The sequence below is a fragment of the Eubalaena glacialis genome, chromosome 9, assembly GCF_028564815.1.
Source record: "Eubalaena glacialis isolate mEubGla1 chromosome 9, mEubGla1.1.hap2.+ XY, whole genome shotgun sequence".
Taxonomy (NCBI): Eukaryota; Metazoa; Chordata; class Mammalia; order Artiodactyla; family Balaenidae; genus Eubalaena; species Eubalaena glacialis.
This window is the reverse complement of record NC_083724.1, coordinates 69510578-69529830: the sequence shown is the minus strand read 5'-3', so window position 1 is coordinate 69529830 and position 19253 is coordinate 69510578. Positions and strand designations below refer to the sequence as shown.

Genomic DNA, 19253 nt, shown 5'->3' with positions numbered 1-19253 from the left:
GTGGCTCAGTTGCTGGTCGCTTCAGGCTTGATGTGGAGGTTGCTTTGGGATAGGTTAAGAGTTTATTGTGCCCCTTAAATTATACTCCGGAGAAAGCTACCCACCACCTACATGCTGAGAACCTTTGAGTGACATAATTCAGATTCAAAACTTTATTTCAGCATGGTATGAAGTGAATTTGATATTCTTCTTATGGTTCTTTTGGTGATATAACTTTTGAGTTGTTTATTTAAAAAAAAAGTCTGAAAGGACTAAACATTTGAAGAATGAGGTATCATGAGACAGGGGTGTGTGTGTGTGCATGATGGCTAAAAAAGTAAATTTTCCTATAGCTAGTATTCTTTAATTATGAATTGGTCATCTCTAGAAATTAAATGTATATTTTTGAAGTTGTCTAAGGTAAATCTGCATTAATAACTATGGCTATTTGAGCACTTGGGGTTCAGATAACATCAATAACCTAAAAATCTCTAAGCTCTTTATAAACATCAGTGCAGACTGTACTAATATCCATATAAAACAGGACTTCTGTTTAAGCTTAATTGAATTAGTCTTTTGGTATTGGATGAAGAGTCTCCTCTCTAGTTTCACCTAAAAAGCAGTGGGGTAGGGAAAGAAAGAGGAATAGAATGTTAGGTTCTGGCATCGTTTTGTTTTATTAATTTTCTAGTCTCAAAGCCATTCTCAGATGATTCCGTTAAAAGGAGGTGGGATATTTGCCATTTTCCAGGAAAGTAATGATAGATGATGGGAGAGAGAGATTATTCATGCCTTATTATAATCAATATGACTTCCTTCTATAACTGCTTTTTGTGCACTTAAAGTCAAATGATCTCACTTCCTTTTAAAAATAAAAAACTTATAAATTCCATAGGGGAAAATTAAAAACAGAGGAAATTTCCAAAGGTTTTAATATCCTCTTTTTCTAATTATTTTCACAAACTGTGTTCAGGTAGGACCCTGATTTGTGTAGCTATATAATCTGGAAACCAGTATAAAATGAATCATAAAGCAAATCATATTTTCTCACAGGAGTCTAGATTGATTGATAGATTGATTTTTGGTACGTGCTTCAGCAGTTGTGGCTCTAGAGCGCAGGCTCAGTAGTTGTGGCGCACGGGCTTAGTTGCTCTGCGGCATGTGGGATCTTCCTGGACCACGTATCGAACCTGTGTCCCCTGCATTGGCAGGCAGATTCTTAACCACTGCGCCACCAGGGAAGTCCCTGAATCTAGCTTTAATTAGGGGTTTTATTTCTGACAAAGTGCTCAGCATGGTATAAATCATATATATTGCCACTAATATGTTATAAAAATAAAGATACAATGATAATACATCATGTAATAATTTAAATAATATTATACTCCTAGTTACATACAATGGGCATGCATGTAGTATATACACAGATGATCCAAAGGCCCAAGTGCTTTATAAAACATACATTCAGCATATAAAATGCACAGCTCTGCCATGATTTCATGTATATGAAAGAACTTAACTATAGAGTGCTATACAGATGTAAGCTGAAATTTTATTAGCGTTGTGTATATAGCCTAACGTAATACACGTGCAGTAAGACATTTCTAAATGTCTAGTTAGGAATATTTTTGTTCTCCTTAGAATTTGGAAGGACATTTGGGGGTTTGGGTGACTCACGAACTAGGTTATATAGGGAAGTTTGAACGGATGCTTTTCTTCTTTTGTTAATATTTCTTACACTTACATGCTTTGTTTCAAATGTTCTTTTTACATGTGTTTTGTAGCCTCATTATCACCTTTTGAGAGAAGATAGCATTAGCCCGATTTTGAAGAAGAGGGCAGTGATGATCAGAGATGAGGGGCACTTTCAGAGTCACTCTGTCACTAGGAAGCTGTAAATCCCACACTAAAACCTGTTCTTCCTGATTCCTCATTCTGTGCCCTTTCAGATACACCATGAGGACGTGACATTTTTCCTTGGGATAAGCAGATGGCATCAAGATTATTTCAGGCATCCTAGAGCAGTGTTCAAACTTGGGGTCACTCTCAAAGGGAACTGTTAGTGTCTGCAAGCGTGCAGTCCTCAGAGAAGACTTCAGCTGTGAGGGTTCAGAGAGTAAGAGACTCTTGAGTCCTTGCTCTCCCTCCTCCCTCCCCCTCCCCCTCCCCCTTCCCCTTCCCCTTCCCCTTCCCCTTCCCCTTCCCCGTAGCATTACTGAATACAGGTGGTCACGGCAGGCTGGGCAGGCGGACAACCTGAGGAGAGTGCATGGAAGGGGGACGCAGGGCCCCATGTCTTGACCTTAGTGTATTAGTCAAGTAATACTAGTCAATGCTGCAGAAACAAACCCTGTCATCTCATTAGTTATGACAAAGGTTTATCAAAGTCAGAGGCTCTTTTTTGTGCAGTGACTAAAGGATCAGGGCTGCTGCCATCCTGCAGCTCAGCCATCTTGGAGTTCCTTGTTTCCAGGTTTGAGGAAGAGGGAGAGGAAGCACGTGGCTGCCCCTGGATTAAGGGGTGTGGTGTGTGGTCTCAAGCTCACCTGCTCTTCTCTGTGCTGAGACAATTGCTTCTACAACAATTGAATCGTGATGCTGTCTTCAGTAACATCCTGGTCAATCACCTGAGTTGATTGTACCTGACACTCATGTTGGTGGCTTGTTTTAATAAACATTTAAGGAGTGCTATGTGCAAGGCACTGGGTTGCAAAGCCGACTCAAAGCAGCAGTTCATTCCAAAGAATCACTTGAACTGTGTCATCCAGAAATCATAACTTTTCCACCAGAGCCACTGTTACCCATATGAAGCCTTTGTGCAAATTAGAAACAGGCACCCCCTTCCTCAATGTGTTTTACTTCCACCTGTCAGAAAATTGTCATGCTGAGTTTCAGAGCAATACCTTTCACTAGTGTCTCCTGAAAAACTGTCTAAATTTATAAATTGACAATGTCTCCAAAGTGAACGGTGTCCTCTTAGATGTCACCCTGTCATCCTTGTGCAGTACATAACCTGTGCAACTGTGTATAGCAGCCTTTGTTCCCCTTGCCTCCTACTATTGAATCTTTTTGAAATTCTACAGATATTTCCAGATAAAAATCTTGAAAATCTTTGTAAACCTGGTGGGATATTATTTTTTGGAAGAAGATGATTTCAGTTCTGTTAGGCCACAGGAAGGCGAAGTCTCTTTGCCATCTTCTGAGACATATATCATCCATCTTTAGTCTGATTTGTTTGAAAACTATATTTAACTTCCTCAATTGTTGGTTTCTCTGTTCTTTGACCACTTGCTGCATTTTGAAAATATGGAGTCACCCTGGTACAACAGTCTCTTTTTATTAAAAAAAACCTTTTACTCAAATAACTTAGGATTTTAATGAAATATCCAGAGTGGTAAAATTCTTGCCGGCGGGCTTAAAATTATTGACATCATTAGGAAAATAAATTTTTTTGTTGCGGGCATTTGAAATAGACCAACCCAACGGGCAATGCTATTATTTGTTAAATGAACAGATGAGTGGATACATTGTGAAGGACATTTAGCCTTAACTGTAAACCAATTGCTTTTGTAAAAAAAAACGAAAAAAACCTCACAAAACCTGTTTTATGACTGTATGTTATCACAGAAGGACCCAAACCTAGAAAAGCCCATTACTACTTCTCTGAGTTAAGGACCCTTGCTAAAAATGCAGGAGCAATCATGTGTGAAGAAAGGATAGTATGTTTAAAAAAATTCCAAGACTGCTCTAATTGCACTTTGATTACTCTCTCTAGGGAGTAATTCTTAGTCCTTTGTAGGAAACTGCACGCAAGTCCGACCATTTGGTTTTGTGAAAATAAACTTCGTTTAATTTATTGACACGTTATATGTACCTGCCAAATTTTCTCATGCTTTTTCCCTGACATGTGTCTTGCCTGATGGAGTCACTGTAAGGCAGTCCATGTATTTTTAAAGAAATTATGTTTTGCTAAGGAATGTATCAAAACTGTTAAACCATGTTGCATCTTGTTCTCATTAGTCTTTGGAATGCAGCTGCCGGAACAGAAGGGGCAGGGGAGACAGAGACGGAGAGGTGGCCCCGAATACTCTCACCTCTTCTGGCAGGAGACCTCTGGGCTCCATTCTGAGCTGCAGGGGCCCGCTTCTTCCTTGGGCAGCCGTGCCAGGAGGTGCAGTCGGGGAGCCCCATAACCTAACCCCAAGGCTGCTCTGTTTAGCTAACCAAATAACAAAATGGACCTCACCTCTCCGTGCAGTCCAGCTCCCGTTGTCCCACTGTATGTACAACACTGTATGTAATTAAACTTCCAACATTCGGGTTTCCACTGAAAATACTCGCTAGAGCGAGGCCTGCGTTGGTTCTTTAACAGCAGAGAACGCTGAAGAGTGTTCCAAGTCCTGACGATTCTACTTCGTAACATTTCTGCTCTCCGCTGCTGAGACCCCTGCCTGCTTCAGGATCCCATGAATTGTGTTTGAACTGGTGCAGGAGCTTCCGAATAGGCCTCCCTGGGCTCTCCAATCCACCCTTTACATTGTAACCAGAGAGAGATCTTTGAAAGACACGTGACCTTCTCTTCCCTGCTCGGGACTCATTTGGGGTCCCTGTCACCTCCAGCGTATAATGGAAACTTCTCTGAATGTTGTTCAGCTTCTCTGCATGCCCTTCAAGGTGTGGCCTCTGCCGCCTTGTCCAGCCTAGTCTCCTGACCTTTCTCACCTGTCATTCTATGCTCCAGGAATATAGGACTGACGGTGATTTTGGAAATCTACCTTGCTCTCTCTCACTTCGTACCTTTGCTCTTTCTTCCTTGGATGTCCTCCCTGTGAATGGTCGATCTGGCTAAGTCTCCTTAGACCCATACCACCTCATTTTGGAAGCCCTCCCTGATTTCCTCTCCTGATTTAGGCGCTCAGCATTCTGTGCTCCCTTTGAGCTTTATGTAAATACAGCCATCAAAGCAATTACCTAGGAGCGTAAATACTTGTTGGACTTGGAGCTCCTTGAGGTCAAGGATCATAGGTTTTAATTCATATCTCCATAAACTCTCACAAACTGGGTATATAGAAGTTCCATGAATGAATTAAGGAGAGATTACCAAGGTCAGTCTTCAAACGCCATTCTTTTCAAAGGCAGGTATCTCAATCCGGCAAGTTAACCTAGAATGGAATGGCTTTGGTGATAAAGCTCAGGTATCTTGGTGAAAAATCAGCTGAACTGCCTTTTCATGTCTGTGCTTGTTGCTTTCTCTCCTATGTTATGTTACATACAAAGTCACCTGAAGGAAGGCACTGCTCAGGGTCACCCCCCACTGCGATGGTGACGCTTCTGAAGTCTGCCGATGACTCGGGGTGGTGCAGGACATGTCAGTTCATCAGGCTGCATTTTGTAGTGAAATGTTTTCTTGGTTTCACACTACAGGGCTTATATTTTCTCCAGCTTTGAGGACAACTGTATCTTCACTGCTTGCGCATCTTAGTATTGTGGCCTGTGGCCAGTTTTGGCTGAGTGGGTTGGTGAGGGCTCTGCCGCCCTCGGGAATGCAGCCCTGCCTGGCCACGGTGGGGACACGGGGTGACGTGTGAGAGGTCTGAGAGCCTCTGCTGGGATAGGGTTTTCCTCCTCCCGGGTGACAAGGTCCAGCTCACCCAGCTTCCGGGAGCTGAATGCCTCGGAACTTCAAGAGTGTGGCAAAATGCAGAGCTGTGCAAAGCTGCATTTAGGATCCTGTTTCTGGAACTTACTGCAGGACTTTGGAGAAGTTGCGGAGCCCTTCTGTTTGGTTTTTTATACTTATAAAATAGGGCCCAGGCTCCTTGTGGGTTGCTGTGAGATGAAATGTGATGCATATCAGGAGCGCAAAAGTTATTACTCCCAATTGTGAATATCTCTTCTTTCAGTGCATTTGAGAAGTCTGCGGAGGTGCGGAAAGGGAGAGTGAGTTGGTTTCGCACGCCGGACTAGTGAGATGGCTGTGATGACTCGTATCACACCGGTGCAAGGAGGGTTCCCCGCTGCGTGAGGAGCTTCCATGTGCTCCCTTCTCCAGGGCATCTGCTCGGGGGCCCCTCTGGAAAGGGTGGAGGGGGCACATTGCCTGAGTTCTAGTTCTGGCTTTGCCCCCCAACCACCTGTATGACCTCTGGTGAGTCACTCGCCCTCCATTTGCCTCAGTTTCCAGACTCCTTTGGAAATTGGTGAGGACCAGCCTCGCTCGCCTCCCAAGGTGTTTGTTGACATAAAAGTAAATGATGTAGATGTGCAAGTGTTGTTATGAGAACACCACGGGGTATCTTATGACTGAGAGTGGCGGTGAGTGAGGGGCGGCCTTGTCCTCTCTCTCTCCCTTCCTTCCATGAGCAAGCTATTTAATCATCATAGCCACAAAGAAATAAACTAGGAGCACGGGGGAGAAGCATTTCTGTTAAAGTGATTGCTCATCGATGTGGTCATATCCGTTTCCAGAGGTTCTGAGGAGAGACTTTGAAGCTGGTTTAACACTTGACACCTGTTCTGCTGTCAGGTGCTGGACTAGGGGCTGGTCAGATCTGAGTTTCACAAGTCCATGAGTCAATGTATTCCTCAGCTCTTAGGTAACGCTCTACAGGGTAACCACATTTTAAAGGGGAAAATCTCTTGACTATGTTAAAAATGCAGGTGGAAAAGACTGGAAGGTAAAGTACCAAAATGTTGACTGATGGTTCATACTTGAGTTCTCAATGAGTTTTTCTTTTTTTCTTTCTACCCGTCTTCTGTACTTTGCAACCTTTCAAGAACAAGTTTTGTTGTTTGGAATCCAAAAAATATATGTACCTCCTCACGCAAATTGAATGTAATGCTATTTCAGATTGGAAAAACAGGGATTTTGAAAGTTTGTGATCTACCAGTATACTGAAGAGACCTAGTGTATCTGGAAAATTCCCAAAGGCAAGCTGGGCCCACCCAGGTGGAGACTTCCCTTGAGCTCAGCACAGGGCCCCCCTCCGTCCTCTCCCGCAGCTGCTCGGAGCTGGGCCAGTGGCCACAAGGCTCCCCTGCAGGCCAGGCCTTCCTTACGGAGCGGGGAGTTTGGTGAGCATCACATACGAGTTTCGGTGCATCTGGAGGATTAATGAGCTGCTAAAACTCGCCTCTTCATCTCCTGAAGCTTCCTTTTGAACGGCAGATTCCAAATACAACCTACCACAGCCATGTTCCACCTCCCACTGTACTTCTGATTTGTTTGCTTAAACACACGCTCCCAAGCAGCGCCTCTGTTCCTACTATTGCTTCTGAGAGTTTAAGCCAAAAGGTGCCAGAAAACAGCTTTATGAAAGAGCTCGGCAACCTCAGAGCATGAAAATGACTCCAGAATGACCCCGTTTCCAGGTCTCCCTGTCAATTAAACTTTGAAATTAGTCTAAATTGTTAATCCTAACGTGTAAATGCTTGAATCAATCAGAATCAATCAGTTAAAAAACCTGAAATCCTTCCCTTTCTCAAGCAAAACTCCCTTTCTAACCACCCCATTTCAGACTGTTGCTCTGGTGGAGAATTTCCTTGCATCCCCCTGATACAGCCGTTTCTTAACTCCTTACTTTCTCGCTTCCACATTCTAGTTTAGGCCTCATCATCTCACCACCAGATGACTGTAATTGGTCCCCCTGCTTCTGGACTCTTCTGCCTCTGTACACTTCCACCAGATCAATCCTGCCGGAAAATAGAGCTGATCGGGTCACTCCCAATCCACAACCTTCATTGAGCTCCCATTGCCCTCACTGAATGGAGCAGGTTGGTGAGCCCTTCCCAGTGCAATTCCCAGCCTCACGGCCACCTCCAGGCCACGCACTCCCGGCAGAGAGTGGCTGTGGACCATCATGTGAAGGGCCTTGTGCCTTCTCCCTGAGCCTTTGCTCAGACACCACCCTTCACCTTTGTCCACTCATCCCTCACAGGCCACAGCCTGCTCGTTCTCAGCTTCGGTGCTGTCTCCTCATGAATTCTGTATTTATTACATACCTTCCTCCCTACCCCCATCCCCACCCCCACCCCCATGAAAATCAATTTGTCTTTATTTCCTTCCTCTGAGGTCCATCAGCATGCTAGGAAATTGTTCTTCTCTTGCTTTAGCAATGTATGAAACAATCTGGGGATTCGTCTGCTCAGCTGATTGGAAGGTCCATGGAGGGGCCAAGGCTACCTCACTCTTTTGGGTTTCTCCATACTCTCTAGCTGAGTGCCTTGAACCTCGTCTGTTTGTTGAATGTAACTGAATAATGGGATTCAAAAATGACTTTTAATGAGGCATCTAGAATAGATTTAAGAAATACACTAATTGTTTCTTACCTTTACTTGTGAAGAGTGGAAAACATTCTATGCTATCCCATTTTAGTATTGATAGAGTGCTGTGAAATGATAGTTTTGCAGCTACTTAAAATGTTGAGGCCTGGACATCTTTGCTACTTTCCAACCTGAGTAAACTTTCTCTAAAAAACAGAATAATTTTGGTTCCATGAGAAAATGGGGGCATGCAGGGATAGAGATGTGTAAGGGTTTTGGCGTTGGCCCAACATGGGGTCAGATCTTGGCTCTTGAGAAGTTATTGAATCTTTCTGATAGGACTTCAGGTTCTCCATTGGCAAAATGTTGATAATATCTGCCTAAGCTGTTGTGAGGATTGCAGGATGATGGATGGAAGGATCTAGAACAGTGCCTGGCACACAGGCGTGCCCAAAGTGCAATAATGGGTTATTATTTTCCTAGCCATTACACACGGTTCAGTTGGAAATTGGGGCATCTGTTAAGTGCAGCTGCAGACTGCAAACCAACTTTACATATTACAAAAGCTCACCTTGCACAATGGCTTTTATTAAAATGTGAGATTGTTCATAAAGCAGAGGATTACTTGACAGCTGACTCTGAAAATGGGGCTCAAGCTCACGCAGAAGGGCCAGGTGTGCTGCTATGCCGTGCTGGGCATTTCTTCCTCAGCAGGTGATCTTTTCAGGCCAGAACAAGCAGATGTGTGGTTTTCTGGGATGAGAAGGCAGGATGGGGTCCTATTTGCTCTTTTGTAGCGTGTGGCTGCGAAGGGCAACAGTGTGAAAGGCTGGGCCCTGGAACTGTGCTAATGGAGCTCTCACATGTGCGTGGCTTAAAAACAGAACTGTAAAAAATTCATCACTCTGATTGCGTCTCCATGGGGAAAAAGACTAAGAAAGGACCAGAGAAGAGAATGGGGTCAATTAGATAACTGGTAGTTGAGTACTTATCATGTACTAGGCACTGCTTTTGGGTGCTGGGGGCAGTGAGGGGAGTGGTGGTACAGAATATAAAGATGATAAGATATAGTCCCACCTGAGTCTGGGCTTTTTAAAAATATATATATTAAAAAAAAAAAAAAAAGTCATGAAGAACCTAGTGGTAAGAGGAGTAAAGACACAGACCTACTAGAGAATGGACTTGAGGATATGGGGAGGGGGAAGGGTAAGCTGTGACAAAGTGAGAGAGTGGCATGGACATATATACACTACCAAACGTAAAATAGATAGCTAGTGGGAAGCAGCCGCATAGCACAGGGAGATCAGCCCGGTGCTTTGTGACCACCTAGAGGGGTGGGATAGGGAGGGTGGGAGGGAGGGAGATGCAAGAGGGAAGAGATATGGGAACATATGTATATGTATAACTGATTCACTTTGTTATAGAGCGGAAACTAACACACCATTGTAAAGCAATTATACTCCAATAAAGATGTTAAAAAAAACAAACACTACTAATTAATCAATAAATACTACAATTCTTTAAAAAATATATATATATATGTATATATTTTTTTGAGTCCTGGACTCTTGAAAATATGGTAAAAGTTCTGGACTTTCTCCAAGGAAAATGTGTACATACACATACCATTTTACATACAATTCCAGGGGGCTCATGGATCCCTTGAAGTTCATTTAAGAATTCTAAGTTAAGAACCCTTTATTTAGTAATTACAATCTAGTGAAAAACATGAACACGGACATTGGATTCAGAAACACCTGGTTCGAGTTTGGTTCCACCCCCTTGCCAGCTATGTGTCTCGCTGAATGTATGATCTTGGATAACTTAACCTCTCTAAGCCTCAGACATCTCATGTAGGTGAGAGTAACAGCAGCATCTTATGGGATTGTAGTGAAGATGAAACAATAAACAAAACGATTAGCACAGTGCCTGGCATGTGGCAAATGCTCGATAAATGTTCACACATAATTATTACTAGTGAGCCTGTTATAAGGGAGCCATGAAAGTACAGCAGGAGATTAATTCCTATTAGCATCTGGGAGGAGAATATGAACCACAGTTTTCAGTGGAGGTCCTTGTTATATGAAACAATGTGAAGAACAACATGGTGGGGTTTTTTTTTTCTGTATAAACAACACCTTTATGGTAACTGTCTTCTGCCCATTGGTAAAAAAGGGCTACCACAACAGCATTCCATAGGGGTGTTTCTGTGGTTATGTGCTCCATGAAGATGACCTCATTGGAGGGAATAAATCTCGCAATGACTGCTAAATACTAACAGTGTTATAGTCCATCAGCAATAATGAAGAAAAAGAAGGATAAATGGTAACAGTTATGAGCTGCTGAGGGGTTACCATGAGCCAGGCATTGTGCTAAGTGCCTCACATTTGTGCGGGTTGCGGTGTCCTTTCTGATGAAGCTTGATCACTTAGAAGAGCAGATGTCAAACATAAAGCACTTTCACTGGGTGTAGCTGGAAGTCAGCAGGCTGTGTGTGTGTGTGTGTGTGTGTGTGTGTGTGCATGCACGTGCACACATGCATGCAGGCAAGCAAAAACAGAGCTTCTTTTTATCAGCCTTCACTCATTTGACTGCTTTCTGAGCCACGAGTTCAAACATTTTGGAATGTGCCTGTTGAACACGAAGGTTTATCACGCAGAGTGTAAGATTACAACCACAAGATTCAGAAAGATTCTGAGCTTGGGGGAGAGTTACAATTAACCTCATAAAGAGCGCAGATGAAAGCCGTTCCCATAGTTACAATCAAAGACACTTTAGGCCACTCTTTCCCCAGAGGAAAAGTTGCTTTTTACGGCATGTTTTAAAGTTTTATTTCAAAAACAGTCAGCATCTTTATGCAGAATGTAGTATGCTCCCCAGGCTTTCCCTTGCAATGTGTTTCCAGTTTTCTCAATCGTATTACCAAGTTTCTGGATATGACATGAGTTGCTACCCTCACCAGATTTGCACTCAGGAGGATTTAGCCTGACATTCTTGTGCTCGTAGCAAGAACGCTCTCCCAAACCTCCTTGCTCTTTTCATTCTGAGAGGAGAGTTCAGAGGCAGCATTATTATGTGTGAAGAGATTATCTTTATCGTTCTCTCACTTTTCAGTCAAGGAAACTGAGGCCCAGAGAAGAGATGAAACCCAGTCCTACCCAGTACTCTTGACTACACCCAGCACTCCACTGCTCCTAAAACTCAAGAAACCAGTTTCTCACCCACATCCTGGGTTGGAATGCTTCCTCATTGTGTCCTAGGTCTCTGCGCACACAGGGGTTTATCTATGTGTGTGCATTTTAATTTAAGCGCTTAAACTTATTTACAAAACAGATAAAGAGTCACAGATGTAGGAAAAAACTTATGGTTACCAAGAGGAAAAAAGGGGGGGAGGGATAAATTGGGAGATTGGGATTGACATATACACACTACTATATATAAAAGAGATAACTAATAAGGACCTACTGTATAGCACAGGGAACTCAGTACTCTGTAATGACTTATATGGGAAAAGAATCTAAAAAAGAGTGGATATATGTATATGTATAACTGATTCACTTTGCTGTACAGCAGAAACTAACACAACATTGTAAATCAGCCATACTCCAATAAATTAATTAAAAAAGAAACAAAAAAATATAAGTGCTTAAATATCATGTCTTTTCCCAAGATGTAGAAACTGCGACTAGTTGCCTTTCAGTAATATCCTTTAATTGCGCACCTCAGTGTGGCAGGGAATGGCTAATAGTCTGACAGCACCTGATACCTGATAGGTGTTAACAGTACTGCTGTGGTCAGTTTGCAACTATGTTTGCGTGGAATTTCAAGGTTAGTGAAACTTACATCTCTCTTGGTCTGCCTGCTTCACTCCTAGTGTAGTCTGTTTTCCTGGGTCTCACTGTCCCCTGAGCACAGCCTTCAGCTTGCCTTGGATTTTATTGTTTGAAGAGCACTTTATATGCTTTCTCCACCATAATATGCCTTCTGACAATGACTAGATGAAAGCTTGGAGTTTGACCAAATCCTGACTTTGTTTGGATGTGCACCTTTCCTTTATACGTCGCACAGGACTGTTGTAGTGGCCTTCTCACCTGTCACCGTGCCTGCAGTCTGTTTCTTTTTTATTTATTTTGGCTGTGCCATGCAGCATGTAGGATCTTAGTTCCCTGACCAGAGATCGAACCTGCGCCCTCCGCATTGGAAGGCAGATTCTTTACCACTGGACCCCCCGGGAAGTTCCCTGCAGTCTGTTTCTTGACCAGTCTTTGCTGCTGTGCTGGTTGTGCTCTATTAAGAACAGAGCCAATCTTACTAGCCACCTGTTAAAAACCCTGTAAGTTTCCCCGTTGCCTAGAGCAGGGGCGGCAAACGATTTTATTTCAGATGTCAATTCCAGTTATTTGGTAGTGGCTGTCTGAAGTGTGGGCTGCCTGAAGTGTCATAAAGTGCCATGATTTGTAATGTCTGACGTGTAGGGAGAGGCGCTGATAGCAGATGTGCCTTGTCCTCCCTAGCCTAGAGGGCAAAGTGTCAACTTTTAAAAAAAATTTTGTTTATTTTATTTATTTATTTTTGGCTGCGTTGGGTCTTCGTTGCTGCATGCGGACTTTCTCTAGTTGCAGGGAAAGGGGACTACTCTTCGTTGCGGTGCGCGGGCTTCTCATTGCCGTGGCTTCTCTTGTTGCGGAGCATGGGCTGTAGGCGCACAGGCTTCAGTAGTTGTGGCGTGTGGGCTCTAGAGCGCAGGCTCAGTAGTTGTAGTGCACGGGCTTAGTTGCTCCACGGCATGTGGAATCTTCCTGGACCAGGGCTCGAACCCGTGTTCCCTGCATTGGCAGGCGGATTCTTAACCATGGCGCCACCAGGCAAGCCCCAAAGTGTCAACTTCTAAACATGGCATGTCAGACTCTTCCTGATCTGGTTTCTGCCCACCTATCACTTACCCCTCCCCAGCTGGCTTCCTCCCTCTGTGCACTGCTTCCCCAACACCCCTGCCGCCATGCCCACATGGCTTTGTATCTGCCGAACTTCTGCCTGAAGCCCCTTGCCTCTTGCCTCCCCTTGCTTCTCCATTGCATTCTCACCCTTCAACGTCAATTAAGTATAACTGCCTTTGAACCCTCCTCACCCTTTTGCCACAGAGCCAGACCCCACAAAATCACTTTGTTCTTTTTTTAGTTACTCATTGCATTTTGCATATACATAATATTGTTAACACATTATAGTATAATCATTTAATCATATATCTGCTCTTCTACTAGGTGGTTGGTAGGAAAATCAATGTTGATCGAGTTCCTTCAGCGTCCTAAATACACTGGGAAGAGCTGCCCATCCGAAAAGCCCAGTGCAGTAGAATGAAAGTAGGGTTTTGAAGCTGACTTCCTGGCTTGAGCCCTGCTTTTTTACTAAGGAGAGGACATGTCATTTCTCTGAGTCTTAGGCTATTCATGTTGTAAATTGGGAATCATAATACTATGCCAGGTTGTTGAGTGGTTTAGAAATAGGATTTCTAAAATGTGAGCATACAATAGTAAGTCCTCAGTAAATGGTGACTATTATTGGTTATCTACTTTAATCTCAATTTTGTGAGGCACAGTAGGAATTAATTTTAAATGCTGTAACTGAACCTCAAACTATTTCCTTAGGGTCATAGATCAAATAAATTACTGAGTTAGAATTTAAACTCAGGTCCTAGTGGCGTCAGGGCCTCTTTCTTATATCATGCGTTTTTATAAAAAATGGCAATGGTCTCAAACATACAAAGAAATGTAAGAACAGTATAAGAATTCTGTATCTCCTCCACCTCACTCAGATTTTCCAGTTGTTAATATTTCACCTCCATTTCCGGTCACCCTCTTTCTCTCTGCACATGCACGTGGCCACACATGACACACATCTTTTTTTTGAGATGCTCATCACCGCTAATGTCACCCCAAACAAGGACCTCTCCTCCTGCATTATCATTGTAGAAGCATCCCAATCAGGAGATCAGCATCGATACAACAGTACTCACTGTACAGTCTATAGACCCCATTCAGACTTATCCGAGCATTCCAACAATGTCCCCTTTTCCTTTCTGGTCCAGGATCCTATCTAGGAACATGCATTCTATTTAGTTATCTTGCCATATCAGTATCCTTTAACCTGGAAACGTTCCTCCGTCTTTTCCCTGTGTCTCATGCCCTTGAAAGACCTTTCATTCTGTAGGACAACCTTTCACTTTGGTCTGTCCAGTGTTTCCTCATAATTAGACTCAGGCCGTGCACTAAGATATTCCTGGTGTATCACGTCAAGAGACACATGATGATGACCTGTCTTATCACTGGTGATGTTAACCTTGATCATCTGGTCATGATGGGGTCTGCCAGGTGTCTCCACTGTACAGCTGCTATTTTCCCTTTGTATTTAATTACTATGGTATACAGTACTATACTAATATCCTGTTCCTCATCAAAATATCACCCATCAACCTTAGCATCCATGGTCGACTACCACCTGCATGCACCACCACCATGGTTGCTGAATAGAAATAATCTATTTCCACCATTTCTGCATTTATTACTTGGCTTTCTACTGTAAGAAAGAGGGTTCCCTTTCCTCCATTTATATATGTATGTTCAGTATGGACTCATGGTTCTGTTTTAACCAGTGGGTTATGACCTGTTAACTATCATTTTAATCCTCAAATTGTTCCTGATTTGTTTTCTTCAAGCTGGCTCTGTCCTCTTGACAGATGCCCATCATTTATTAAGCATTTCCTTATATTCTGACACAGATGTCCCAGGATCATCTTGTATTTTCTCTGCTCCGACTCTGAAATCAACTTTTCTTCAAATTGTTCTGATTCATTTTAGTGGAGGGTGATACTTAGAAACCAAAATTTGATTTCTCACTGTGCTCATTGCTTCTGTATGCACACACACAGTCGTGAGTATAAATATGTATATATACACACACACAAGTACAGAAAAAATAAATATTTTATCTATTTTTTATTTAAAAACCCGTCACTTTACACCAATACTTCTAATTCCAATCCAACACCTCAGAGGTCTTTCCAGCCTTCTTTCCATGTTCAGAAATCCCTTCTCAGAGTGAGAAACCTGACTCCTTTTATTCTCACTATATTTACTTATTTGTTCAGTGTAACTAATCTTCCTGACTGTCTGGCTGCCTCTTCTGTCTGCCACCTCCGTATCTACAACCTCTTACTGCCTGCTTTCTTGGCCCTTGGGGATGCTGCCACCAATGTCTTCATAAGGCATAAGGGCTTCTTCTTTTGCCTCCCCACATTTCTGAATGCTGAGCACCAATGTTAAGAAGTGGAGATAAGAAGTAATGGATATGTGCTTTTAGGCAGGGAATATGTGCTTTCTCTTTTCCCCACCCAACATGGTACATGATATAATAGGAACTTTATGAATGCTGTATGAACGAATGAATAAATGGATCAATGAACAAATGGAAGAGTAAACAAATTTGTACTACTATTGTGCATTGTTTATCTTGTGAATGTTATGTTGGGATTATCAGAGGATGAGAATAGAATAGGTAAGACCAAAGCATCTTCTCTATCCAGGAAGATTTTGTCTCTTTTCACCCTTGTAAGCAGCTTTGGAAGGCTACAGGGGAAAGGGGCAGATATGGGAATACCTGCTCAAGCAGCCAGAGAAGCTAAATGAAACTCTGGGGTCAGTTGACAGATGAGGCCACCAGCTTGTCTTTGTATCCAGCACAGCTCCAGGGGACCCTTTAACCAGGAGGTATAATGATATAATGATGGGAACAAGTGCAAGACACAGTCTGAGCTTTGGCTGCTTCATTTTGTTTGAGATTCGTGTGTGTGTGTGTGTGTGTGTGTGTGTGTTAGAGCTAATACAAGGCAACACTCCAGAGTAAATAGTTCTTGTCCCCCTATGTGATTTCTGAAATTCTGTTTGGCTTGCAGTATTATATGACATTTCTGTCTGACTCCATTGGGATGTGCAACTTCACGGCAACTATGTTGACAATTGCTAGTGTAAAGGTGCTAGCGCTTTAGAATCCTCTCTAGTAGTGTGCAACTGGAAATAAATGTGCGTATTAATTTTGTGAATACTTAAAACCCATTACCATTCCATTAGAGTTTTCACCAATGCTTACATGGTACCTGCAGTGTACTACATGACAATACATAAAAATGCCTTATTTTGTTAGAATCACTTTGACAACAGATTCTGTTGGGTGACCACTCAAAGTATCCCCATCTGTCTCGCCTGTTGCCCACCGTGGTGACCAAAGAAACCTGATCCTTGACTTCGCAGCTCCCCTTGCTGCTGGGTGTGGCTTGTGACCTGATTCCAGTTAGTGAAAAGGTTTATGGGAAGTAGCTTTCACTTTTCCTTTGTCTGGTTGCAGAAGGTCGGGTTCCTGAGTACCTGAGGCCGCTGACACTGTGTTCTCTCAGTGGGCTTTCTCTCCCTGAGTGTTGTCTAGGTTGGGGATGGTCTCTGCTGTGAATCCTGAAGGACTCAAGGTTTAGAGTAGTGTGGGCACCAAGAGGAGAAAAAGAGCTAGGGGAAGAGCAAAGGGGAGAGGATGAGGAAAGGGATGGAGTCTCACGGAAGCTTGGGGGAGGCCCACCCTTGGCGCCTCAGGCTTCTTAGAGGTTCAGAGATGGACACCCAGGTCCACTCCCTCGTTCATGCCCTTGTGTGCCTTTTGCATTGAGCTGGTCCTCTAACTGCCCTTTGCAGCCCTGGGCTCTGTGCAGCGTGACTCACAACCTGAGGATTTGGGTCTTTTGTAAGCCTTTTGGTCTAAGGGCAGGTTGTTGTAAAGACTGAGATAATACAGATGAAGAGTTAAGGGCTGTGCCTTGTACATAGTCAGTGCTCAATAAATGTTGAGTATTCATATTGTTACCTTTGAAGGTGTACAAATCTACCAGTGTACGGATTTTCTACCTTTATGAAAAGCCAAAGGCCCCATGGAGAACAGTTTTCATCCAGGTTAATGGAAACGTATGGTGTTTATTTCTTCAGTGGTTTGAGAAGAGAAAGAGGAGGTCACTTTGCAAAGATGATAGTGAGCCAAGAATTTTATTTTTGTGAATCTCATTTTTTTGGTAAAGGTCTGTCTTCTACCAGAAATCAAGAATGGAATTAGTACCCATCGTGTGTGTATATCTGCCTGTTCTCTCCTAAACCTCCTCATTCCCTAGGACTTTGCCAGCATCTGGGAGGTCCAGTAAGAAATGCTCTTTAAATCCGCTGCATTCTTCCAGAAACCCAAGGGGTTTAGCAAGTTCTGATTTTAGCTAAAACATATAAACCTAAAAAGGAAAAAGTACAATGTCTGTAACTCGGGTTTTTTTTTTTTTTTTTTTATTAAATTTATTTATTTATTTATTTATGGCTGTGTTGGGTCTTCGTTTCTGTGCGAGGGCTTTCTCCAGTTGCGGAGAGCGGGGGCCACTCTTCATCGCGGTGCGCGGGCCTCTCACTGTTGCGGCCTCTCCCGTTGCGGAGCACGGGCACCAGACGTGCAGGCTCAGTAGTTGTGGCGCACGGGCCCAGTTGCTCCACGGCATGTGGGATCTTCCCAGACCAGGGCTCGAACCTGTGTCCCCTGCATTGGCAGGCGGATTCTTAACCACTGCGCCACCAGGGAAGCCCTGTAACTTGGTTTTTTATGCCAGAAATATTTGTGTGTTTGTCAGGTAACAAAGTAAAACTTGAATCTTTTGTTATTGGTTATTGGGCAGTTGATATAAAGCAGGATATTTGTTCAGAGATAAGAGTGGGTTGCCTTTAACATTTTATAAGGTCGTGTTTTATCGAAGGAGTGGGTTTTACACTATCAGTATAAAGTTAATATCAGTAAACTTGAATTTCCAGAGCGAAGAGTATATTGAAAAAGTACAGTTGGAAGGAGGTAATTTAAAAAATTTCCCTTTAAGCTAAACATCTGAGGAGAAGTAGAGAAAAATCATTAATGAAGTCAGAGATCACTTGGATATGATGAATTATGAACACACAGCACAGTGAAGTAATTTCATTCCAGCTGCTCATCTGTGGTCATAGTTAAAGTGGAAATTCAGCCTCCTGCTTATTTTTGGGAGGGGGTTGGTGATCTTGTAACAGTGACTTCAGTCCCTAAGAATCAAATGCTTGTTTAAAAATATTTCTGGTACTCAAAGGAATAAATTTAGCTCAATAAGGCTATTTTTCTAAAATCATTCCACTCATTGTTTAAATTACTTTTCTTTCACTTTAATGACATTATAGGAGATTTGGCTCAAATTTTGAAAAGCTCCTTAGAAGCAGAGGAAAAAAAAATGTAGATTAGCATTGGTAAATCTTTTTTGATGGAGGATATAACAGTAGTTGAAATTTTGGTATCATTTGAAATTCCAAAGGTTTCTAGAATTGAAGCAAGCAACAGTGGGGCACGGGGAATACTCAGTTTATGATGGTAAAGTCAGTAGCTTATGGGCAAGCAGTGGAGAAAATCCTCACAGTTGAAATTAGTCATTGGCTACTAGATTCAGATCTGTTCTGTCTGCGTGTCTTGCTTGGCCACTTGCTACTGTGAAGGACAAAAATACTCCTTTCTGTGGCTGCTTAGGTGGGAAATGATATTGGGTAGGAGGGCTGGGGCTGGGGAGAGGTGATGGGAACCATTTCCTCCTCATTACCCACAGCATGAGACAGGTCCACATTTAGAGAAGGAAAGGTTCCCAGAAATCTTGACACAGCAAGACCTTGGCATTGAAAACCTAGCATGGAGGCTAAGATACCTCAGCACCAAGTTTTGGAGCCCAAGGCAATGGAATATCAGTAAATACAGTGAAGTGCCTGGTAATTCCACAGTAATTCACAAGGCCCTTGACAGCTCCCAGGCCTGTCGGTAACTCTGTATAGGACATAAAAAGCATGCTTGTACCCTAGAGACAGGATGCTGGGCTGCTTTTCTGAAGGAGATGGAGCGCAGCTGTGCCTGGAGACCTGCTCTTTGGACCTTTGGCCCCG

The 19253-nt window shown here is 43.0% G+C and overlaps 1 protein-coding gene across 1 annotated transcript in view; it reads left to right on the top strand.

Annotated features, from left to right (window-relative positions):
- The first annotated feature begins 5298 nt into the window (after positions 1–5298).
- SAXO1 (stabilizer of axonemal microtubules 1) overlaps positions 5299–19253 on the top strand; it is a 57731-nt gene continuing 43776 nt past the window's right edge. Inside the window, exons 1-3 of the mRNA XM_061199209.1 lie at positions 5299–5336; positions 5883–5945; positions 6982–7053. Of these exons, the coding sequence (XP_061055192.1) occupies positions 5299–5336; positions 5883–5945; positions 6982–7053 (173 nt within the window). The remainder of the gene's footprint in view (positions 5337–5882; positions 5946–6981; positions 7054–19253) is intronic.